This window comes from Adiantum capillus-veneris, chromosome 23, assembly GCF_014529385.1.
Source record: "Adiantum capillus-veneris isolate H3 chromosome 23, ASM1452938v2, whole genome shotgun sequence".
Lineage (NCBI taxonomy): Eukaryota > Viridiplantae > Streptophyta > Polypodiopsida > Polypodiales > Pteridaceae > Adiantum > Adiantum capillus-veneris.
Window position 1 is genome coordinate 48,807,958 of NC_140953.1, and position 26,488 is coordinate 48,834,445.

Sequence of the window (26,488 nt, forward strand, 5' to 3'; positions counted from 1 at the left end):
GGCACCTACATCTAGCCTATATGATCCATTACAATTCCACGCCGCTATCCGGAGCGTCGCCCCATAGGTCTCACTCCGTCATGCTGAGCACTTTTCCAGAACCACTACTTTCCCTCCTCTATAAAAGGGGATTTTCCACTTTTCTCTTGCTGCCCTGATCTCTGGCATCAACTCTTGCATGTGTGCCACTTGTGCCAATGTAAGGTCATCTCCCAGGAAAATACCGGTTTTCTTAAGAGTTGGCCTCTTTTTTAGAAATTCTTTCCTTATTTCTATATTCGGGAATCGGAGAGTAAGTGCCCTATCCTTTACGTTTCCCTTCTCATCGATTCCTTTCTTGCCCACTCTCCATGCACTTGTGTGAGTAGGCTCTGTGATGCCCATGCGTTGTAGCAGTTCCTTCACTTCTTCATCTACATTCTCTTTGTCTTTGACTCCTGTGACCCGCACATGCAGAGCCCGAGTCTTCCTTTTCTGCTCTTCCTCAATGGTCATATTAATGATGGTAGAAGTAGGTGTGGTCTCGAGCATCTGGGCCTTCCCTTTCTTCGCATCCTCAATCCATTTCTCTGCTTCATCAACCTTTTCTTGTGTCTTCACAAGACGTTCCGCCCATGAAGATGCCGTTTTCGTTTTCCGTTTTCGATGGAGAGAGAGAGAGAGAGAGAGAGAGAGAGAGAGAGAGAGAGAGAGAGAGAGAGAGAGAGAGAGAGAGAGAGAGATGGAGATGAAATGAAATGAAATGTTATATTAAACGCCTTCATAAAATGACCTAAAGGACTAAACTGATACAATCTTGGTGGATCTAATACAGTGTCTGAGTACAAAATAAAAATGAAGCAAAGTGAAAAAACTAGAATCATCATCAGGATTCCGAGCATAGGGCACTATCCGAGAAAGTATTGCATGGGTCGTTGAAGAGCATCGTCAATGTCCGCCTCTGTAAATAGTCGTATTGGACGTCTCCCATGTCATTCTAGAATAGTCATGATCCTCTGAGGGAGCCTCCTTCAATGTCATGGTCGCCCTCGTAGACGTGGGCGTCTAGCTCTCCCGAGCTCAATGGCTCTGTCAACTAATATACCTCTAGTATAGGTGGGCTCTAAAGTCTATTATGAAGCTTGCTCATCTCACTGCCAAGTCCCTGCTCTAAAGAAGTGATCTCCCTCTGTGAATGTCTCCCACTACTTGATCTCCTCAAGAGACTCTTTGGAGCCGTGCACAACTCTAGCAAAATCAACCTGAGGCATCTCTGATGCTGATATCTCATGACTCTAGCCAATGGTCCAAAGCCCTTTCTGAATAGACAATGAAAGCGGCCTTGTATCTCATAGTATACCGGACAATGACAAATGTGAGATAACTCTACCTCTGGCTCTATGTGACATAACTAGCAAATCCTGGCGTCTGTTGGTACTCTTCTAAATCTGCCAGTCTCTATCTGTAATCGATGCAATGATGTATGCATTTGACCAATAGCACATTGTATCCCATGAGATAAATGAGTGTCCATATAGGCCGGTCTGATCACATAACCATCCTGTCACGAGGACGTGACAGTTATTAACCATGTCACAGAGATGTGGCTACTGCTAACCTTGGTTGTTGGTTTCTTTCCAATGGGGTTTATTTTATTTGTTTAAGACCCTCTTTTTGAAGTAGCAAACGGTCGGACATTGTATGGCCAATGTGAACGGTAGATTCACCCGCAGACGGGAAGTTGGTCGGCATTGGAATTCGTAAAGTAAGAGGATGTCTAGGCTCAGAGCAAGATCATGTAGGTCCCCTCGTCGCACTTAGCAAGTTGGTGGATACTAGGAAGTGAACTCAATAAAGGCGTAAAGTCAAGGTGGGATCACCAACAGAAAGTATCCGACAGTTGGGCCATATTGCACTTTTGGATGCGGTCCCAATGAGGATAGATGGTCAGAAGACCAGCGGGAGCCCGACGGAAGCATCTCCTAAAAATTAGGGAACTGCTATTTTGGGCCGTGAAATGTGTTCGCGTCATTACCTTCGGTATGACCAAGGGAACATTTTAGTACTCTGCTGCAAAGTCAACTGATGCACCAGTTGAGAGATTTTTAAGCAGGAAACCCAATGCGGGGAAATTGCATGTATGAGTGCCAAGTGGCACTTTGTGGTCAATTTACCAAGTTTGGGAGAACAGAACCCGTAACTGACTTTTGAGAGCAGTTTTGGAGGCTGTTAACTTGGATTTTCAGCCATTTCTCTCCATTTTTTAGCTTCCCATGACTTTGCCTAGGTCCAAGGAGCTCATTTTCAGCATTGGAAGGCATCAGATGCGTGTTTACAGGGCTGTTTTGCTGCGTTTTCAGCGATACGCAGGTTTTGGCAGCCATGGAAATCTTCTCCTTTTTGCATCTATTTGTTCACAGATGCATTATAGGTCAAGGGCAGAAGAGAGGGTGCTCCATTTATGCTGGGGGGATGCTTCATTGAGAGCCTGTCACAGGTTAAGAGCTATGGAGTGCTTCCTTTCCCTCTCATGTACAGTGTGGTGCTAGGAGTGATTCCCTGCACACTACACACTGCTCTCTCTCTCCCCTACGTGCAGTTATGTGATGCCCCACAAGAGGGCTACTCATTTGACTGATGTACAGTTGTGTGGGTTCATGCTTTTGTGTTGAGGCAAGAGCCTCCTTGAGCAGGAACAGGGGTAGCTAACTGCTGCTCCAAAGCAGGCATTGGTGAGGGTCATAACCTCACCGTACAGGTGCAAAATCAGCGCTGTGTATGCGTTGTAAATTCACTGTTTTTCAGCCATACGGATGCCAGGATCATTGGGAATCGTGCCCCACTGGCAGAGGGCAGTTAGGGGACTGTTTGGGGCTGAAAACAAGGCAAAAACCAGTAAATACAGCGTGCTGAATTTACTGTTTTTGGACAGGAATCAGAGGGTATACGACAGTGCAAGCGAGTTCCAGCAGGGGAATTGGTTTCGCGCAAGTTTTGGGGCTGTTATGCTGCCGAAATTTGGCCAAATCAAATGGTATCTAGGTGGATACACGTGAAGGATTCCCAGGACCTTACCTTGTAATTTACCCTCCTAAAGAATAAAGAAATACCGAAAGGGGCGCCAATTTTGGGGCCTACAGGTTGTCGGCGTCTGCTTGGAGCATTCTAGCTTCCGAGCCGTGTGTGTATTCAAGTGTTAACTCCCGTCGCAGGTTCTCTTTGCAAAGTGCTCCGTGCGTGTGTCTAAAGTAAAGAATTTCGGGTGAAAGCCAACGCCTACCGCCCTACGGGCCGGTTACACATCCTCTGTTAGTTGAAGAAGATTCTCTCCATAGAAAGCCATCTTCGTGCCCGACTCATGTGTCGGTTGTATCCATGTGCTCTTGGATCAGCTTAATCAGATCCTGACATATAAGTCTAGTGATCTCTGTCCGTGTGAGAGATAGGGAGGGTGCATCCAAGGAGTACTGGAATGGAGGCAACCTATCCATGGTGAAACCATGTGACTACCCACATTTACATTTGGAGTATCCAGACTAACAGACAATCCACTATCATGAGCAAATATGTACAAATAATCTAAGTGACGTTGCATTCCCTTCGAGGAGTCAGAAATCAACACAATATCATCAGCATATAACAATAGTGGAATCCATGTCCCTGCCAACTGCACTTCTCTATCACCATCCCTCTCAATGTAGTCAGAAACCTCATCCACATACATGCCAAATAGTGTAGGAGATATCGGGCAGCCCTATTTCACCCGATAGTGGATTGAACCAGATTAGATATCCTCTCTGGAGTTCGTACATGCCCCACCACTGACCTGTAAATAGCCATTATCCCCCAAATCAATTGTGTGGGTACCCCCATCTTCTGCAATGTGCTCATCAATCTAGCTCTAGGCACTGTAGCGAAGGCTTTGCGAAATCCACAAAGCAACAATAGAACTGTCTCCCATTTGATCTCCCCTCCTCAATAATGTCTATGAGTGTTTGAATATGATCAAGAGGAGAGAAACCTCTTCTGCTACCCATACACCCTCTCTCTCTACCCATCTACTCAAATGTTGCTCCAAGGATGGATGCGTACAACCGTGCCAATGTGTGTCCAATCGTGATAGTGCAGTAGTTCCAAGGCTCCATAGGGTCCCCTGACTTGAAGATAGGTACGATAGTAGACAAACTCCAAGTATCAGGTAGGCCCTCGCATGTGGCACATTTGAACATCACTGCTAGAAGCTCTGCTAGCAAATCTCCGGCATGTATAAAATGCTCTGCTAGTAGGCCATCGTGATCATATGCTCTCCTAGTCCTCATCCTATCAATGGCCTTCTTTACCATCTCGGCGGTATGCCTTGCCTGAATCCTGGCTCAAAAACAGCTGGTATAAATCTTGCTCTAATCGAGCTAGAAGGGCCCTCTTCTTCCGTTGCGCCAAACGTCAAAAAGCAATCTGTGATTGCCTGTGAGTGATGACTCCTAGAAGTACCTCCCTCTGAAGTCGGGCTCTTGTCTCTTTGCACTCCTCATCATACCAGCTATTCTGGGGTATGCTCCGAGAACCCGTTGCTGCTCAGGCTCAGTGTGTGGGTATGCCTGTGTTGTTGCATCCTGCAGTGTCTCTATCAATATGTAAGTGAGCACCTCTAGAGGTCTCCTCGGATCCTCTGTGCATAAGCGTCTATATATCCATCTATGTAGACAGAATTGGTCTCTGAAGTAAAATTGTTGCATCCTGCAATGTCTCTATCAATATGTAAGTGAGCACCTCTAGAGGTCTCCTCGGATCCTCTGTGCATAAGCGTCTGTATGGAAATCTCTGGAGGCTATTCAAGATGGCCAGTCCATGTGTAGTCCCCATGTCTATTAGGTATCACCCATATCCAGTGCGCTCCTCATCTTGCGAAGTGCGCTCCTTATCTTGCGAACACCTGGCCAATCCCATATCATTGACATCCAGTTCTCTCAACATTTCATCTGAGGTATCATAGAAAGCTGTCTGAGACTGACCCGACCTGGCATTAAAGTCTCCAAGAAGAATGACATCTCCATCCCTAGAGAACTCCCATATGTCCTCATCCAATATCATGTAGGGTGACTGCCCCTTGGGCGATGCATAATGAGATGTGCTGGGGGCAAAATAGCATATTGCAATGTAGAGTGGCCTCCCTGTCTCCGCTCTCACTCTAAACCACATATATCTAGCGTGCTCATCTCTCTGAACAATACAAATGAGGGGCTGAAGCTCCTCCCTGAATAGGACTGCCACACCTCTTGACCCACGTCCTCTTTGTGTTGATCTCACTTCCTGTCTACAAGTAGTCTCCCAATGGTATCCCGTCACTCTAGGTAATGTGCCACTAGGAGTGTGATGCGTCTCCAAGTAAAAAATAATGTCTCTTCCCCTTAAGCTATCCTCAAATGCACCTAAATCTATCTTCATTGATCCTTTACAATTCCATGGTGCCATTTTAAGGTTGGTCCCTTAGTTCTCGCACCGGCATGCGGTGCATCTTTCCAAAACCACTACTCTACCTCCCGTGTAGAAAGCATTTTTTCCTTGATCCCTTGCTAGCTTGATCTCTGGCATCAGCTCTTGCATGTGTGCTACTTGTGTTAGAGTGAGGTCATCACCCAAAAATATTCCAGTTTGTGTCGCCCTAGTCGAAGCATGTACTGAAAGAAGGGGATCTCAAGGTGATCGGTTGAAGAGAAGAGGTCTCTCCAAAATCACTCTTCAGGGTCCCACTGCACTCGTGCTAGAGGATAGCTCACCCAAGCCCAAAGCCGCCAGTGGCGTGTCTCAAGATCTGTTGGGTCAGGATCAGTGACACAAGTCCTCCCACAGATTCTCACTACTCGTATCCTCTGAAAACAGCACTTTTCAACGTATGGAGCCTCTACTGAGACTCTATGTAGGCGACCCTCTCCCTGGATCTCAAAGAACATGGGGGGTGCGGACTCCGAGCAAGCACAAACTACGATGAGGACCTTCAGTCGCGTAAAGGCCCCCATCCATCTGGGAGTTGTTGCCTCTAGAGGGGTGAGCCACTCAGTTGGTAAAGCATTTGCAATGTTGTGGCACATGCTTTGAAAACAACACTTTGCAACCTATGGAGCCTCTACTGAGACTCTATGTAGGCGACCCTCTCCCTAGATCTCAAAGAACATGGGGGGTACGGACTCCGAGCAAGCACAAACTACGATGAGGACCTCCAGTCGCGTAAAGGCCCCCATCCATTTGGGAGCTGCTGCCTCTAGAGGGGTGAGCCACTCAACTGGTAAAGCATTTGCAATGTCGTGGCACATGCTTTGCACCCCTCTCATGCCTCGTAGATGGATGCTCTGTGCCTCCTCCTATGGCAAACCTGAAAACTAAAGCCAGTCGCCAAGAGTGCGGGTTGGGCCCTTTGCCACATGATGGAAGGCCTCCAAGGGCCTCCTGATGAGGGACACGACCTCGAAGCTGGTGAAGCAACAATTCTTGCCGGGGCTCCTCCCTTGGAAGCAGTCCTCTGACAACAAACTTCCCAAGAAGAGCTCTGCTCTGTTGTTCTGGGTCTATGATCCCTAACCCCCTCTATGAGAACATGGTAAGGTGATGGCCTGCCAGGCTACTTTGGCCCGGGCTAACTGGGTGTCGCGCTCTGACCAAAGAAAGTTCCTGATCAGCCTCTCTAGCTGGCTGATACAGGAGCTGAAGAAAATTCAGCAAGACGTGATGTACCACATAGTAGCGTCTACCTTCTTCAAGAATCTCCGAGGATGAAAATTCCTGAAACCACTTTCAACACAAAAACATGAACATATCCATTTCATGTAAAGTGACTGGAAAAATTCTAGTATTCCTAAAAAACTGTGCATGCAATGCAGATGAACAAGAAGTGATGATAGACATGATGTTACAACAAGAAGTGCAACGCCTTACCTTGGAGCGTGAGCGCCAAGACAGACAGGCATCCTTGGATCGCAAGCGTGAACAAGCGCGCTTGGCGGCCGAGGAACAAAAAGAAAGAAAAGCAAAAAGAAAGGCAGCTATTGAGCGTGAGCGTGAGCAAGCATGCTTGGCGGCCGAAGAAAGAAAGGCAGCTATTGAGCTTGAGCATGAGCAATCACACGAAGCCCAACGAGTAGCGGCTGAAGAGAGACGAGCGGCCTTGGAGTTAGAGCGTGAGGCTCAGAGAGACCAACGCATGCAAGAGTTGGTCCGACAGGTTCTCACCTCGAAAGCCGAGCCGGCCAAAGATATTGGTGGTTCATCAAGTGGCGCAAGCTGAGATTCAGACTCCAACAACCCCGTCACCGAGAAGTTGACATTCAGTAAGTATGACGGTAAGATGGATGCTAGTGTTATTCATTCTTGGTTGCATCAAATTAATGCTTATTTTGCGACAACTAAGAAGACAGAGAATAGCAAAGTTTTGACAGCAGCCATGTATCTTGTCGGTGATGCCATCAATTGGTATCAAGCATGGCAAGAGGAGCAATTGGCCGCGCACATAGAGAAAGCCGAGGTAGGCATGCCCTTGTCTTTCAGTTGGGCCGACTTCCAAGACAAGCTCAAGGCGCGGTTCTTGCCACCTCAGTACCTAGTGCGATTAGAAGATTATTGAAGCAATCTTAAGCAGAATGGTACTCCAGTCATGTCTTTCTCTAACCGTGTTTTACAGCTTGGCACTCAATTACGCAAATCGGATGCAAAGCGCAAAGAGGCTTTTATGTTCGGGTTGAACGACTATATCAGGTTTGATGTCGAAGTCCTCGACCCCGTAAATCTCAACAAGGCGGTAGCGATTGCTCTCGCACAGAAGATGAAGCACAATAAGGGAAAGCCAAAGGAGAACAAGACTTCTCAAAGTACCTCTCAGACTTCTCAGGATGGTCATACACTAAAGTCTTGGGTTCTTAAGTTCACGAGGAACTTGGGTTCTTGTGGTTCTTGGTTCTTGAGGATCTTGAGTCTTGAGGTTCTTCTTTCGCTTGCAATCTGTGTTAGAGAAGGATCTTCTCTTACCCGAGCTCTTCTCTTTATCGCGGGCGCACCCCTTGGCGGCCTTGCGCTCACACCAAGGTTGCTTTTTCCCACCTCACGTCGATTGGCCGGCCGCTAAGTGCACGGTCCGCTCTCAATGAGTGAAAAGAGAAACACGGGGAGGTTGGCCAAGCCCTTCTTTCGTGGGTTTCGTGTCACTCTTCAAAAACACGATTAGGAATCGACACGCCCAAGAGGACTTGAATTACGTGCGACCGCAACAAGCAAAAAAAAATTATGTGGTTCTTTCCTTGAGTGATACAGAACACTGCCAAAGCTCTGATACCAATGTAAGGTGGAGCGGATGTGAATGTTGAACCTTGCTCAAGATGAGTGCTCCGAATTGTGCTCAAGGTTCCTTTTACTTACGGAAGGGAGAGCCTTCCGTTCCTTTAGTGAGAGAGTGCAAATGATCACGAACAAAGTGGTAAACACTGTGAATGAAGGTGCTTAGATTGAGAGATAGAGAGAGAAGAATACGACACCAGAATGTTGTCAAACCCTCCTGCGAAGGCCCCACTCTCTATGGCGAGAGCGGTCTACTATTGATTGCACAAATCTCTACAATGCAATGGACTTGCCGACGACGTCGACGACGACGAGACGGCCTGAAATCTAAAAATGCTAATGGCTGAAATCTACAAATCTTTTATCTGCTGAATCCTGACTCTATGTCGATGACGACGGCGATGCGACGACGACGCGCTGAAAACGCAGATGCTGAAAACACAAATGCTGCAATCTGCGTTTTCCGGGCTGAATCTGCAAACACTGGCTGATCTGACTGTGCGGCGAGGATCTGCTGCGGGAAGCATGCGTTGTGGGTCGAGATCTTCTGCGAGGACAAGCCTTCGCTAAGTGGCCCATTTGTCTGCAAATGAAGCACTGGTTTGGGAGTCCCAAATACTCCACCATCTGGCGTAACCATCCCCCGCTCACCCTAGGTATAAGGACCACATTTGGGCTGCAACTGAAGCTGTCGTGCACGGGGTCTCCAAGACTATCCCAATCTCAGAACCAATCTTAGAGAGAAGCGGTAAGTACTCCCGCCTCAGGCCGGGGAAGATGGCCAAAATAGGCAAGTCTGCCTCCTCTACAAGAACACCCGATGCAAGATCGAACCCATGGCACCATTGTCGGAAGTGAGCTCTGACTGCTGGGATGGCCAACAGGCTCATTGAGATGACCTTGGCCGCCATTTCAAGAGTCTTGAACTCTATCTTATCTGATAGTATCCCCGCCCAAGGAGCTGGATGTCAATGATCTTCCCTACCTCTGCTAGAAGGTGGGCTTACAGAAGGTTGCGTACCTGGATTGGGACGGCTACCAATAATCTTGCAGATGACAGAGGTGGCCTGAAGGCGCTCCACCTCTGCTGTGAGGCTTGCTTGTTCTTCTGGCGACAGAGCAAGTCGGATGGTGGGCTCTGCGGGGTCAGGCGAGGGGGCTTCATCTAAGTTCCTCTGTGTCTGCTACTGCTGGCGGGCGGGGCGATGGCACGACCTTTACTGCTGCAATCCCTTATGCTGAAGGGAATCCAAACCCGACAGAGGTCAGCACAATGAAGAAGGGTGTTCGGGGGGGCAGGGGCAGCAGGCAACGTGCTGGAGCGAAAGAGGGGAAAGGGAGTGGGCGGGTGCGAGGAAGGCAGGGCGGGGGATGGATAACGCGAGCTGGGGAAGGGGCGAGGGCGGCGCGGGGAAGCAGGGCAGGAGGGCGCAAGCTGGAGGGAGGGGGGGTGCGGCAGGCGGGATAGCAGAGCAGCGAGCATGTCCAACTCTTATCCAACCTATATGTAACTCGTCAAGTCATGTATTTAAATATATTACGTGTCGTATAGCTGCTATGTGAGAGATAGGTGCAGATATACAATTCCAAGAGCCATGCCCAAAGCTAGGGTTGTTTGATATGCTGGTTACACCGACTGTTCTCCGTGGTACAGAGATTTTGGGTCCTAGTCTCTACCATAAAAGGAGGGAGCCGTCGGTGGGATGCAATGAACCCAAGGAAGACTATTATACTGGATGGCATATTTGGAAAGGCCACTCATGCTTATGACTGCACGTATGATTCGATGAATACGGCATAAGATTGTGAGGGAAGAGATGGAGGCTGCTCCAAAGCAGTATTCCAACTCCCGAGAAGTTACTTTCTTTCAGAGGACATGGGAGTTGTCATTGCGAAGATATCCCCGCTCAGCACGTACATCCTTCAAGAAACTCTTTGATGAGGGGAATATCCAGTGTTGATATGCCCAGATGCACATGTGGTTGCCCCTTCATTGATCTTAGCTCCACAGATCTGAATCAGTTCATTCAGATGGACATCGATCAGGCCCTCACAACCACATATGAAATGACTCAGTTTCTATACGCCTCTCCAAACGGGTTTAACTTATGCCCTACATTTATTGACATACACACCTCACGTGCCATCAGGGTGCTATTGTATAGATCCATACTTTTGCAACGTTTTAAGATTGAAGACAGTAGATACAAGGGTACATCACAAGAACATTTCATGTGTGTTATACGTCATCAATAGGTGGGGTCAAAATGGCGCTATGTATGCCTTTGTACTGTTGATTATGAGATCCGAAGGAAGCACTACTGCCTTTTTCATTAACACTTTGTGGTCCATTGCATTGGATCATGTGTTTTGAAGATCAGAGTTGCCTTGATCTCTTTTTATTGGAGCTTAGGCGTCATAAAGAGGTTCTCTTGTAGGACGAGAGTGGCAGGTCCGGTGCTGTCAAATGGTGTTATTCTCAAGAATGATTGGAAACATATTTATGACATTTTTTAGTGCTCTTTGTTTAATTTAGTTTTGTTCATGTTGTGCAGAGAACGAAGGCAAAAAATAGAATCCCTTTCTACCATTTTCAAAGCATGGCAGGCAAGATTTCAACAAGCTGTGAACATTTCCATGTTCATTGACAGGCAAAAATTTCAAGTAAAGAAGTCTATCTGGTTGTCCTGGATGTCTTGGGTTAACCTGGAAGGTTGTGCTAGAAGGGTCAGGCATCAGTGGATCAGAATGATTCTCCAGTCTAGTTTGAATGTGTGGCGCAAGACTTGCACCCTTCGGATCTCCCAATTCAGAGAAAAAGAAGCAGAGGCTGCCCACTTTGCCTCCTGTAAATTGAAGCAACTAGTTTGGCCTCAGTGGAAGACCTATGTCAGTTCCTGTAAGGAGCGGGTCAAGGCTCTGCAAGATTGTTTGGCACTTATCCAGACTGGTCAAGATTCTGATTTGGTCAGAGGGATCATCCATGCCTGGAAAGATTATACCTTGGAAAGGTAAGTATTCTGATATAAATTTAATGGCCTGATATAAATACTCTGAAAAAATTCGATGCTCTTCATTTTGTCTAGCTGTGATACCTGCTTAACAAGTCATTCTGCTGATTTGCATTCAGGGGCAAGAGGAGGGAGCACTCATGGGCTGCAGAAGCCTCTTACAAGAGGCATAAGCTTGCCGATTATCTCAATGCATGGCATGATTATACAGCTGCTGCAAAAGAGTCGGCTTCGTCGCTAAAGGGAACTATTCAGGTTTACCAAGGGAGCAACTGTCATTTCCGTGCAATGGCTGATTCAATGTACAGGTTTCGACGAGGTATTGGGCACGTCTCCAGTTACATGGCTGATAGCCCAAGTTTTCGTGATATTGGAGTTCCAACCATTGTGATTGAGGAGGTGAGCTCCCCTGTGGAAGAGAGAGAAGGTGCAGTTTTATCTCATCCGGCTCAGTGGGCCATGCCTCCAGCATTGTTGGAAACTGAAGGCTCTCCTCTAGCAAGACTGATGAGCAACAATGGCAGCATCCATTCTCAGTCACAACTCTTACGAAATGGGCCACAATGGAGTTCTGGTAGATCTATCAAATACTTGGGTTTGGAGATTGAGGATGATATTGATGATTGGTCATTGAAGGATGTTGATATTGATGCCAGTTAATTGAAGTGGCAAATATGCAGTTTAGCATAGTTTTTTGCGGCAGGTGTTCTAATCCACCCCACTGCTTTATGCAATGGATGTGAGGCTTAGCCTCATTGCAGCTGGCACGGAAGCATATGAGTCATTACACCATGGATTTTACATGTGTGAAGCTTATGAGCTTTTGTGGCGTATTCCCCGCTGTTAAGTTCAAGTTGAATTTTGGGTACCAGGCCTGTGGAGAATTCAACATCCCATTGGACTGTACATATTCTTCTTAGAAAAGGTGGTAAGGTCAATTTTGTCCCTCAACGTTTGGAGTCTTTTCCTAGAAGGTTCAAACCCTAGAGTTGAAATCAGCTCAGCATGTACCATTGTATTATTTTGAGTGACCTTGTTCTCCAGGACAATTTTTCAGTGCTTGATGTTGAGCATGGTTGAGAGGTTTTGGAGCTAGTGTTGATTCATGGCTGCATTTGGTGCAGGCCTTGTATGTAATAGCATTGTTTTGTAAACAGATGCAATCATAATTGCTTATGAGAAATTGCCAGTCCTTCATTCAAAAGAAATTCTGCAACTTCCAAGCCCTGGCTTTAAGTGGCTAATTTGATGTTTTGTCGCACATCTTAGACATGCTGGCATGTGTTGTGTGAAATCCAAACATTTGCAACAGGCTCTTACAATCATATCTAAGAAGTCAATCCTTGGCATGCTCAAAATACAAAGCTAAGCATGTGCAAGTTCGAATCACCTTATAATTTGTCCGTCTGTGTTAACCAATACATCACTACCGGGTGGTTTAATCTAGTGTATCTCCTTCATTGTCATCACATTGGTCAATATTAAAAAAAGTAAGTGATCTATACGTGACGGGTATATTTTCAAGAAGAGTAAGTGAATAGTTTTTTAATTTCTAACGAGTGCTTTTTCTTACGCATGATGGCTTCTCTTCATAATAGAAGCCATACGAATGTGCGTTTTTTATACTAAAAGTTACAAGGGGTGAACTAAGCTCCATACTTAACAATTTCCATGATCTCCACACGAAATTGTGACTGTTTTTCATCCTGGCTTCTTATCCTTGAATGCCAATTGAAGATGAGCAAAAGCTCAACTTCTCCTTGTTTGCCACTTTTGTAAACATGTCTGTAAGATTCTCACTTGCGCACATCTTTCTTAGCTTTAGCGGTCTCTATTCCAAAAGAGTACGTAAGAAGTGATATCTCACCTCGATGTATTTGTCCTCGAGTGAAAGGTTAAATTCTTTGCAAGATGAAAGGCGTTTTGATTGTCATTGTACAATACACAATTGTCTTGCTTGTATCCCAGCTCCTCTAAGAATATGTGAAGGCATATAATTTATTTTCTTACCTCCGTTATTGCTACATACTTTGTTTTTGTGGTAGAAAGTGAAACCACTTTCCTATAGCTTTGAAGCCCAAATTACTATTGCCTCTCCAATCGTGAAGACATAGCTAGTAGTGCTCCTTGGAGTATCTTTGTCACCTGCCATATCTGCATCAGCATACTCTTGCAAGAAAATATCAATGCTTCCAAACAACTAAGCATTTTCTATTGTCCCTTCTAGATACCTAAGTATCCACTTCGTAGCTTGCCAGTGCTCTTTACTTGGATTTTCCATGAATCTTCTCACAACAAAAGAAAATATTTCATTGAAATCGATACCTTTCTCTTTTGAGAAAACCTTTTTACCATAAGCCTGGTGTTGTAGCTTTTCTTCCCACCTTCTTCTTCCTTCCTTCAGCTTGTACACACATTTGTTCTACATTGCCCGTTTATTTTTAGGCAACTCAACCAACTCCCATGTTTGGTTTCGATGTAATGAGTCCATCTCCACTTGCATGCTCTTTATCCATTCTTCTGATTTGTGTTGCATAGCTTCTTTGTATGATTCTGGCTCTCCAAAATCTGAGACCAAGAGATGGTTGAAGGAAGGAATGAACTTTTTTGGAGGTCTACTTGCTCTCGTAGATCTTCAGGGCATGGGTTAAAGCTCCTCATTTGGTTGACGTTGTTACACATTGTCATCATTTGCATTCCTTGAGCATTCACGGTCCTCAAGCTCTATGTACTCATCCTTTGTATCTTTTGTATTTTTTTTTTCCAAGTAGTCTTTGTACTTATTTTGTTTGTTGAAGATTATATCCCTACTTTTAAAGATTTTACCATCTTCAGGATTTCCTAGGGCGATACCAAAGTCAACTTTGTCATAGCCAATGAAGAAATACTTTTTGGACTTTCTATCTAGCTTTGATCTTAGGCTTCTATTTATGTGCATAAAAGCCTCGCACCCAAACACTTTGAGAAATGCATAATTCACTAGTTTATATATCGATGCCTCTTTTGGAACTCCCTCATCCAATGTCGTTGAGGATGACTGATTGATTAAGTACATAGAGATACTTACTGATTCCACCTTAGCTCAAGCAATAGGCCAGCATATAGTCGCATGTTTCATGCTCGCTCTATGATTGTTTTGTTCATCTTTTTCGAAATGTCATTTTTTTAAGGTGTCCTTGGAGTTGTCCTTTGCCTCCAAATACCATTGCTAGTACAAAAGCTTTCAAGAGCTTGGCTGCAATATTCGCCTCCATTATCAGATCTAAACCATTTAAACTTGGTACCTACTTCATTCTCCACAAAGGTTTTCCACCTTTAAAATATAGAAAATACATCAGATTTATTCTTCATTACATAAACCTATGTTTTCCTAATCGCATCATCTATGAATGTTACATAGTACAATGAGCCACCAAGGGATGGTGTACTTGCAGGGTCCCAAACATCAAAATGAAGCAATTCAAGTTTTTTATTTTTTTCTTTCGTTTCTTGATTTTTGAAAATTTACCCTCTTTTGTTTATCGGAAACACAATTTTCAGAGAACTCTAAGTTCACTTCTTTCAAACATGGTAGAAACCTCTTTAATTGAAAGATTTGAATTCCTTTGGAACTCATATGCTCAATCCCATAGTGCCACATTGCACTATAGACTTTTGTAGTTGTTGCATAAGTTGAAGATTGTGTGCTGATAGTACAAAATAAAGTGTACCAACTTTTTCTCATTTGGCAACCATCAAAGATTCCTTTGAGATCTTCCATTGTTTGCTTCCAAATGCAATGTTGTGACCTTCATCGTCCAATTTTCCTGTAGAGATCTAAAGAGAAGGAACATGTCTAACATCTTTAAGCTTCCGTAGATTTTCATTAGCAGTTTTGACACAAATTGTACCTTTGCGAAAAATTTCACAAACTTCATCATCTCCCAAGTATACATATCCAAAATTACCTTTGGTGTAATATTGAAAATGTTGCTTGTGCGGTGTCTCATGGAATGAAGCCCCAAAGTCTACTATTGAAGAATTAGACACATTGTCTAATGAGAGCATCTTGCTCTACTTTACCTACGACATTGGCCTGAATTGTATAATATGGGAAGTACTTAAGATATGCACATATTATATGCCATCTTTCTTGGCCGATTACTAACGGCATGAATAAATGAAACATTGGGACATGGTAATTTGTCTTTTTTCCAAGCGGTGTATATAACATACTCCCCCTCAAATGGTTCACATATTTGGATATATGTATTCAAATATGTGACCTCGTTTTCCTTGTGTGTGGCCATGATCCCAATAATGTCCAATGGATAAATTGTAAAGGGGTCCTCATGGGACAAGGGTTCTTTGTGGTTAAGACAATGTGAAATAAAGGGATTATTTGCAAACAATAAGTCATCCATATATCTCCATGAATATAAAAAGGTTTTCATTATATCATAACTTTTAAGACGAGATATCTTCTTTATGTATTCATCCAATATCCATTGGTCCGTGTCCCAAAAAAAGTTTGTATTTTTTAATGTATTATTTGGTGTATTCAATAAATCGGTGCAATAAATCCTCGAGTAATTTAGTGATCAAAGTCGTAGTAGCAGTAAAAATACATTTGTGTGCATTAGTGATCCATCTAAATTCCATTTTGTGAATTTTAAAATTTTCCATAAGATATAGGAGAGAGTAATCTGTCAGTGTTTCCAACCCAATTTCTTGAGTATAAGAACCTATGGCTTGATAGATTTCTTCTTCATTTGAGGGGAACAGTCGGAATTCAGGAGAATCCAATCTTCTTTGTGCTGCTAGTTGAATGAGTTTTTTACATGTAAAAATCGGAGTTTGTGCTAATTTATCTAATCCACAGATAAATAAGTATTGCAAAACATATTGAATTTCATTCATCAAGTCCGTGTTTTTATACCAAGGGGTTTCGTTTTGTATGTAAAAAAGAAATTTTAGGGAAAAGGTCTCATTAAATGGAACATTGGATGTAATTATGATGTGCTTTACTGTCCACACACCCTAACACGGTACAAAGATTTTCAAGCTTTGCCAAGTTCTTTTATTACTGAGATAGGATTAACAGGCACTAAAGGGATGTGATTTAATCCTTTCTTGATAAATTCTTTAAATAATTTATGTCTGGCTATGCTAGGGTCTGTGGTGATAACATGTTTTTTGAAGGGTTCAAAGTCTACCATAAAATTGGAAAACCGTTTATGAATTAAGCATCCACATCCTTTTAATTCATCAAACTCTTTATCGAAAACCGAATTTGGTTTGTAAAGAGTATGATTGAGGTTCTTTGTATATTTTCGGCCAAAACACACACATATTTTAGACAAGACTTTGTTAAAGTGAAAATCATTTATCATAGTTTGAAAAAACACTTTAGGGTCGATAAAGTCCATAAATTTGTTACAAAACAAAATGTGAATAAATCTCCCATGTGTCTTAGCATTGCGCTCAAAATGTAACAAACCATTATTCTTTATAGTAAGTGAGTGTACCTCGTCTTCAGAATTTGAGTATTCAAGTGCCTTAGGAGTATCTCCGTAGTCTTTAGATCCTCTAAACTGCCTTGGTTTCTTACTTGTAGACGCCATATTTCTTGGTGTGTGTGTAATCTTCCTCAGCTTACATTTTGGGGGTTTGAGTAAGGTTTCGATTGTATTTGATACTGGTGACTTGTGTAGCTTTTGAAGAAGTGGAGTCCCTGGTGTATACAGGACAAGTCCTTTGGCTGCTCCTAGCATGTGTTCATGAAATTGATAATAAACGATTACTGCATGCCTTAATTCTGTAGGAAATGAGGCTATCCAAGCTATAAACGCATATATTTTTCTTGGCCTTGATGAAAATTGAAAGAACCTTGGTAGATTCTGAAACACGTACCACAAAAATTGGTTGAACCAAATGATTGAAGAAGCACAACTTGAATTTAGATCCACCCTTTTGTATTGGCATTTGAGGAAGAGTCTATAAGAGTTTCAACATTTCCTTAGATACTGTTTTTGATCTTTTTCTCTATTCATAAGGGAAAGTCCTTTGGTACAAGCAACAATTGAAGAATTGGGACATTTTTTTTACCGTCCACATCAGATAGTTTGATCTGCTTTAGCTCAAAGAGAACATCATGTGATAAGAGATGCTTGGAATGTAGGGCCAGGGTTTTACATTGTTCGACAATATCCATGGGAATGCTACAAAGAAAACCCAGAGAAGGAATGGTAAATGGTGCATGGTGGTTGAAAATTTCATAATCCCAGAGCTTGTGCTCGAGTCGAATAGCATCTAATTTGACTTGTCTAGGTGGTAGAAGAGGGATTACTTCTCAAAAAAGTTTAGAAACGGCTCTTTCTAGGGGTATATTACTAGTATCTGATAAAAGGTTGAGAGCTTTTTTCTCTTCTTCTTCAAGAAGGTCTAGATCTAGAAGAGGATTAATAACCCTTTCAGGATGCTTCATTTCCATAGGGATTGCAGGGAGGTTATTGATGAAATATAACTTTTCCACAATATTGGATAAAGAAGTGAAATAAAAATCAAGATCCGAACTATCTTGTGCATCAATACTGGGTAATTTGGCTAGGAAGGCACTAATTGCCTCTAGAAGCTTTTCCTTGTCTTTCCTAGAATAAGCAAAGAGAGCCATTCATTGACAGATGCTGTGTTCAAAACTGAGATAGAGTGGGTGACTATAGCTTGTTTCTCAAAATCAAGCAGTTTTATGTGGAATTCTACCCCTTTGAAACAAGAAATTATACATTGGGTACCAATCCGTGGAATAGGGATGTCTTTTTCTACTCCATACCCCAAATAGGTGAGGGATGGAATTGAGAAAGCCTGAATGAATGACCATAAAAATAATAAGCATAACATTAGTGATTGAATTATTTTCATACCAGTACTAAGTTTTCTCAGTATATGATGGATACCCAACCAAAGGTATCGTGGGAAAATTTGTGTGTGTTGGAATTTAAAATCCCACCATTCAAAATCATATACTTAGAGACTTAAATACTGTTGGAACACATATTGTGTGCGGAACAATTTTAAAAAAAAATTGAAGAATTTCTTGATACATAATCAATCCATTAGAAGATACTTTGATACATGACAGAGTAGGAGTGTTAGCCAGAACTCCTATCAGATGAGAGCGAGGATCTTTACCTTGCTAACCAACCACCAGTACAATTAATTAGAACTAATTCGTACTAAATGGGTGACAGGTATCCAAGAAAACCCCACTGCTTGTTATCGTTGTCACATCCCATAACCCAGCTATACTTATAAGTGTAGTTTATGTTTTTTTTAGCTTGTTTATGTAAGTAGAGTCTATTTTGGTCTCTAAACAGTTTGATGGGTTTACATGGTTTGGAGATAAGGTCCCTAATTGCTATTGGCTTGGTTTTCATTGGCTTCCTACGTGCAGCGATAAGCTTGTCCCGAATCGGTTGTAACTTAAATGCATCCGGGTGATGCTCATTCGAACCGTCTGTCTGTAACCGTGTTTACCAAAGAGTGTTGGAAACATTTGGTTAATATCCTATGTTAGAGCCTTATCTTTTGCCCCACTTTATAAGTATTTGTGAGTATACCAATATATCCTTTTATGAGTATACCAAATGTTTACTGCTATGGTATATACATCCAAGTGTTTATTATTTTTTTGAAAAACAACCAAAGTGCTACTTACTTGTGATTATTTTTCCACATTATAGAAATACTTCCTAAATTGTGAAAATTTTTGCAGCATTTCGTTTGTAACATCACTCTTTTTTTCTAAAAAAACAGAAGTAATTATTGAATCCTTTACCCTCACAGGAGGGTGTCTTAACCAAGAAGCTATATCTTTACCAATATTCATGCTTACCAATTATCACAAATCGTAACAAAAAAATCCTTTTTTTATCGATTTAAGTGCTTGATTAGCGCATATAGACAGCTTATGTACGCATTCAAAACACATGTATGCCAGTACCTGAACCGGATTTGTTGTCATCATTTGTGTACTTGTTATCATGCTTATTACCCAATACTCTGTAACTTTGTCACTACACAGACTTCCAATTGATACTTTTTTTATTGGTATTATTACTATGCTTTAACCCTCTTAACCATTATGTTAATGATAAATTATGCATATGATTGCATGTATGTGTGTCTACGCTACTGTGTTACCCGTTTGAGATCCTTCTTCATGTGTTGTGCATATCTTTGTGTGTATGCCTCTGTGTATGTGTATGCTTGTGTGTGCAACACTGCCATACGTTTTCAAAAACCGGTTTATAAGTATGCATGTTTATATTCTACTGCCTAACTAATCTTTTACGTCATTACAACAATAGATCTAGTACAGAGACGGCTTGATGCATGCAAATCTGTGTGTGAATGAAAGTATATCCGCTACATGCTATCCGTTCTTATCCGTCTATATACATGCACAACAATATTGTGGGATTTTAATAGTCGCGCTATACATGATATAAATATTTTTTTAATGATCATGCATATGATTGTGTGTATGCGTAAGTGGGTGTGTACTCTCCAAACTATGCATCATTCCATTCTGAGAAAAAATCGTAGATTTTACCTTATGTGGTATGTCAAAAGGTAGAGCACAAATCCATTGTATGCTTGTTTGCTCGTAGTTGGAAGTTCACCAAGAACTCATGGACCCTTGCGTTATTTGAGAAGGTGTGTGTACAGGCATACTGTATCCCAAGAGGTGGTGAATGCTTATCGCTAACACTGTGTGTGTGTGTGTGTGTGTGTGTGTGTGTGTGTGTGTGTGTGTGTGTGTGTGTGTGTGTGTGTGTGTGTGTGTGTGTGTGTGTGTGTGTGTGTGTGTGTGTGTGTGTGTGCGCGCGCGCGCGCGCACACACTACAGAGCAGAGATTTTGTGTGTGCATATGCTACAGAGCAAGGTTTCTACTTGCGTTTCACCTCTACGCAAGTCTTATTCATAACCATACGAAGTATGCGTTGCAATTAATAGACCATGTGTGCATTGTTTCTTATTTGGGAAAGTATCAACCACCACCCAGATACTGCTTAGAATACCCACTTGCCATATCACTTATCACCAATATAGAAAGACAATACCTATATTATCCTTGAAAATTTTGGGGATTTTATTCAAAACGTTTTTTGGTACATCCTTTGATGAATTTCAAAAAAGCAAAGCTATTGTTACTCTGGAAATTATTACAAAGACCCAAATGGCATTAAAAGTAAAAAAACCATCTGTTGGGATGTGCAAGGAGCCTACTTCTCTTTCTTGTTTCTTCCATCATTCATCTCCTAGTGATGTAGTTGCATGTTCCAAGGTAAAACATTAGCAAAGTGTCTATTTTTCTCTTAATTGTGATATTTTTTGCTTTAAAAAGTGTTCTTACGAATGCTAGTTGTTTTCCGAGTTGGTATGCCAATGGCATGTATGTCATATAATGTGTGTATGTATGTGTATGTGTGTGTGATGAAAACATCAGTGGCGATTTATGTGCCTCCCTAATTTTGTAAAACAATTGTCAAGCACAAACTCATTATTATTATGCAAATACTCAAACGTACAAACCACCTCGCTTTTCCTTTTTGTAAGCACGATCTATTTGTGGTGTCTTTTAAAACCATGATATCCCATAGTTTTAATGAGTTTAACAATGTTGGAAAGTACCTCAAGTAGCCCATGTGTGCCTTTATGAGGAATAGCCTCATAACAAGACGTTATGTCAAATGAGTGAATGTTTGTGATTTGTTTTGGTAGATTAATCAAGAAATCATATTGATTATTGATCATCCAATACCCATTGGTCCATGTCCCAAAAAAAGTGTGTAATTTTTTATGTATGATTTTGGTGTATTCAATAAATCTGTGCAATAAACCCTTGAATAATTTAGTATTCAAAGTAATAGTAGGAGTGAAAATACATTTGTGTGCATAATTGGTCCATCCAAATTCCATTTTGTGAATTTAAAATTTCCCATAAGATATGGGAGAGAGTAATCCGTCAGTGTTTCCAGCCCAATTTCTTGAGTATAAGAACCTATGGCTTGACAGATTTCTTCTTCATTTGAGGGGAGCAGTCAGAATTCAGGAGAATCCAATCTTCTTCGTGTTGCTAGTCGAATGAGTTTTTTACATATAAAAACCGGAGATTTGTGCTTATTTATCTAATCCACAGATAAATAAGTATTGCAAAACATATTGAATTTCATTCATCAAGTTCGTGTTTTTATACCAAGGGGTTTCGTTTTGTCTGTAAAAAGGAAATTTTAGGAAAAAGGTCTCATTAATGGAACATTGGGGTGTAATTGTGATGTGCTTTACTGTCCTCACACCCTAACAAGGTACACAAAGATTTCCAGGCTTTGCCAAGTTCTTTTATTACTGAGATAGGATTAATAGGCACTAAAGGGATGTGATTTAATCCTTTCTTGATAAATTCTTTAAATAATTTATGTCTGGCTATGCTAGGGTCTGTGGTGATAACATGTTTTTTGAAGGGTTCAAAGTCTACCAGAAAATTGGAAAACCGTTTATGAGTTAAGCATCCACATCCTTGTAATTCATCAACTTTTCAGCAAAAACCAAATTTGGTTTGTAAACAGTATGATTGAGGTTCTTTGTATATTTCCGGCCAAAACACACACGTATTTTAGACAAGATTTTGTTAAAGTGAAAATCATTTAACATAGTTTGAAAAAATACTTTAGGGTCGATAAAGTCCATAAATTTGTTACAAAACAAAATGTGAATAAATCTCCCATGTGTCTTAGCATTGCGCTCAATGTAGCAAACCATTATTCTTTATAATAAGTGAGCATACTTGGTCTTCAAAATTTGAGTATTCAAGTGCCTTAGGAGTATCTCCGTAGTCTTCAGATCCTCTAAAATGCCTTGGTTTCTTACATGTAGACGCCATACTGCTTGGTGTGTGTGTAATCTTCTTCAACTGCTCCTTACCGTTTGGGGGTTTGAGTAAGGTTTCGATTGTGTTTGATACTGGTGTCTTGTGTAGATTTTGAAGAAGTTGAGTCCCTGGTGTATACAGGACAAGTCCTTTGGCTACTTCTAGCATGTGTTCATGAAACTGATAATAAATGATTACTGCGCATGCCTTAATTCTGTAGGAAATGAGGATACCCAAGCTATAAACGCATATATTTGTGTTGGCCTTGATGAAAATTGAAAGAACCTTGGTAGATTCTGAAACACGTACCACAAAAATTGGTCAAACCAAATGATTGAAGAAGCACAACTTGAATTTAGATCAACCCTTTTGCATTGGCATTTGAGAAAGAGTCTATAAGAGTTTCAACATTTCCTTAGATATTGTTTTTGATCTTTTGCTCTATCCATAAGGGAAAGTCCTTTGGTACGAGCAACAATTGAAGAATTGGGACATTTTTTTTACCGTCCACATCAGATAGTTTGATCTGCTTTAGCTCAAAGAGAAAATCATGTGATAAGAGATGCTTGGAATGTAGGGCCAGGGTTTTACATTGTTCGACAATATCCATGGGAATGCTACAAAGAAAACCCAGAGAAGGAATGGTAAATGGTGCATGGTGGTTGAAAATTTCATAATCCCAGAGCTTGTGCTCGAGTCGAATAGCATCTAATTTGACTTGTCTAGGTGGTAGAAGAGGGATTACTTCTCAAAAAAGTTTAGAAACGGCTCTTTCTAGGGGTATATTACTAGTATCTGATAAAAGGTTGGGAGATTTTTTCTCTTCTTCTTCAAGAAGGTCTAGATCTAGAAGAGGATTAATAACCCTTTCAGGATGCTTCATTTCCATAGGGATTGCAGGGAGGTTATTGATGAAATACAACTTGTTCACAATAGTGGGTAAAGAAATAAAAATCAAGATCTGAACTAACCGAACTATCTTGTGCATCAATACTGGGTAATTTGGCTAGGAAGGCACTAAATGCCTCTAGAAGCTTTTCCTTGTCTTTCCTAGAAAGCAAAGAGATCCATTCATTGACAGATGATGTGTTCAAAACGGAGATAGAGTGGGTGACTATAGCTTGTTTCTCAAAATCAAGCAATTTAATGTGGAATTCTACCCCTTTGAAACAAGAAATTATACATTGGGTACCAAGCTGTGGAATAGGGATGTATTTTTCTACTCCATACCCCAAACGGGTGAGGGATGGAATCCAAAAAACATGAATCGATCACCATAAAAATAATAAGCATAACATTAGTGATTGAATTATTGTCATACCAATACTAAGTTTTCTCAGTATATGATGGATACCTGACCAAAGGTATCCTGGGAAAATTTGTGTGTGTTTGAATTTAAAATCCCATCATTAAGAATCATATACTGAGAGACTTAAATACGATTTGAAACAATATTGGGTGCATAACAATTTTTTTAAAAAGACTGGAGAATTTCTTGATTCATAATCAATCCATTAGAAGATACTTTGATACAGGACAGATTAGGAATGTTAGCCGGAACTCCTATCAGATGAGAGCGGGGATCTTTATCTGCCAACCAACCACCAATACAATTAATTAGAACTAATTCGTAGTAAATGGGTAGTATCCAAGCAAAACCCATTGCTTGTTATCCCTGTCACATCCTAGAATGCAACTATACTCCTAAATATAACTTATGTTTTCTTTAGCCCGTCTATGTAAGTAGGGTCTATTTCGAAGATAGGGTCCCTAATTGCTATTGGCTTGGTTTTCTTTGGCTTACTACGTGGAGCCATAAGCTTGGTCCCAAATCTGTTGTAACTTAAATGCGTCCCGAGTGATGCTCATCTTAGCCGTCTGTGTGTAACCCTATTTACTAGAGAGAGATGGAAACATTTGGTTAATATCCTATGTTAGAGCCTTACCTTTTGCCCCACTTTACAAGTACTTGTGAGAAGCCAAAGACCTGGGCATTGTTCATATGTTCCAAAGAAATTTCTTACCAAGTAATGAGGATGATAAAAAGTGGAAGGCTTGGGACCATTTTTGCATGCACACTTGTTCTTATTGTGTATATCCCCAAGTAGAGGGTTTTATTCTAAAACTTGTAGTAGTGGATGTGCTTCATAAGTTTAAGGGTTTCTTTGAGGTTTACATACACTTATTAAAGTTACTCCGACTCATCTGGCTTCAAAGGCTTTGGAAGATACAATCTCAAAAGCTTTAGTTTATGATTTCAATGAGAAGGATGTGATCATGGAGTAGTCTCATAATAAACAAGCAGCTCTTGTTTTTGTCATGTAGTCTACCATGCAAACTAAGGGGAATAGAGGTTCCCTCTCTTCTAAAGATTTTGAGTAGGCAAAGAAAGACAATTTGTGCTTTGTTGGTTGGTTGTCGAACAAGCATACAAAGCAAGATTGTACTTTGCTCAAGACCAAGAAGTAGGACAATGCTAATGGAATTGTTACCATGTTTTTCTCATGGATATCTTACCACAACATCTATGAGATGGTATGGTGTGACTTATGAGAGTAATTACTTGGTCAATGCTTATATCAAGTTCTATTCTTAATACGTCATGACACTATGGAGTGTGCAATTGGGTTGGCATTGAGCATATGTTAGATCACATTGTTGGCTACTTTAAATTGGAAGGACAAAGATCCTTTCAAACTATATATGAAGGTGCTGTGAGGATCATGTAGCATCCATAAGAATGTGGATTTGAGAAGCTTTTGGGATCCCTTTTTGTGCCATAGTCACTCCACATATACTCCATTCACAAGCGTGCCTTTCAAAATTTGCATGTCTACTGATCTCATAATATCGACACACAACTTGCATCTATCTTTATAGCTGATGCAAGGAGATTCGAAGTTGCCCCTATGACACATTGAAATCCGTGAAACATGTGTAAATCCATGTATCTTGGATGTAAAAAAATTCCATCCTTGAAAATGTGTTTTGTAGAAATCCATTTTCTTCCCAACTCTCGAGGCGAAGTTATCCATGTCCTTTATGTATTAATCTGCATGAAATCCTATCTGATAATCTTGTCGACATTTGAATGTGTGAATGTGAGTGATAGTGTGTCCAAGGAGTAATCGACGGGTGGCAATCTGTTCATATAGCCATGCAAATGAAACTAGATCTATGCAATCTAACAACTAGAGGCTTCCTCCATGGTGAGTTATCGAGATGACTCAAGGGCCTAGCTGCCCCGATTCTACTCTTATGTCCTTGTGTGGCACGGAGGCCTTACATCGAATCATCCCAGAGATCATAGTGACTAGTGATCTCTTTTTATATGTCCATCCGTCATACATCGGTTAGGAACAACTATGATGGTCTAGACTAGGTCCCCAAATATGTATCCATATAATATTGTGGATGTCGCTAAACAACTATGATGGTCTACACTAGGTCCCCAAATATGTACCCCATACAATATTGTGGATGCCATGAATGCATTAAACAACCATAACTTAGTGCGAGACCCAAGACGTCCACTAGGAAATATGTAAGATAGCACTTGCAAACAAAATAAGGGATTTATAATTAGGTATATTTACAAAAAAATGTACTTATATAAAGGTTTTTTAATTGAGAAAGTGAAATTTTTCATACATAAGGGTTAGTTTTTTTACAAAAATTCTTGAAAATATACAGGTAATGGATTATTTAAATACCTCTTGTTCGCACGTGCTATATGCAATTTTTACATAGTGGACTCCTTGATGTGCGATACTCCTAAAAATATACCAATATGTACATTTGCTCTAATTGTGCAAGGGTTGCATATCCTTGTGTCAATCTCAACGATGTTGCCTCTCTCATAGAAAAGTAGACTCCCACATATGTGTAGGATTCTATACATACTCCATCGCTTTCTTGCAATAACAAGTAAATATTGGTGTTGATGCCCTCACCCATTGTGCTATGGTGTTAAATGTCATCAATTTGTCACATAGCCATGGACATGGCTGAATTGAATGCATTTGATATGCTTGTTGAAATTTTGTAGGAACCATTTGAGTAGTTGCAGAAGAGCTGCATGTGATTCTATTGCTTGTGAAGCTCTGGGTCTTGACCTGTGCAAGGCACCTAGGAGAAGGGACTGACAAAGAATGCATAGAAAGGGACAATATTACTAGTGCCTAACAACTAGCAGAGCATGCCACTCGGATGGCCCATGAAAGTCAGCTAGAGTCCATGCAAGTAAAATGTCAATCGGAGTCC

At 41.4% G+C, this 26,488-nt stretch overlaps 1 protein-coding gene across 6 annotated transcripts in view; it reads left to right on the top strand.

Annotated features, from left to right (window-relative positions):
• The window catches only part of LOC147427753 (uncharacterized), a 159,536-nt gene extending 146,942 nt beyond the window's left edge, over window positions 1-12,594 (top strand). For 2 of the 6 annotated variants that reach the window (XM_086497598.1, XM_086497600.1), the window contains 2 exons: window positions 10,857-11,312; window positions 11,432-12,583. In XM_086497598.1, coding sequence (XP_086353724.1) covers window positions 10,857-11,312; window positions 11,432-11,972 — 997 coding nt within the window. In that variant the 3' untranslated portion in view covers window positions 11,973-12,583. Of the gene's footprint in view, window positions 1-10,856; window positions 11,313-11,431 lie in introns of those variants that run through there. The other 4 variants (XM_086497601.1, XM_086497599.1, XM_086497603.1 and 1 more) reach the window with 4 other exon arrangements.
• The last annotated feature ends 13,894 nt before the right edge of the window (window positions 12,595-26,488 follow it).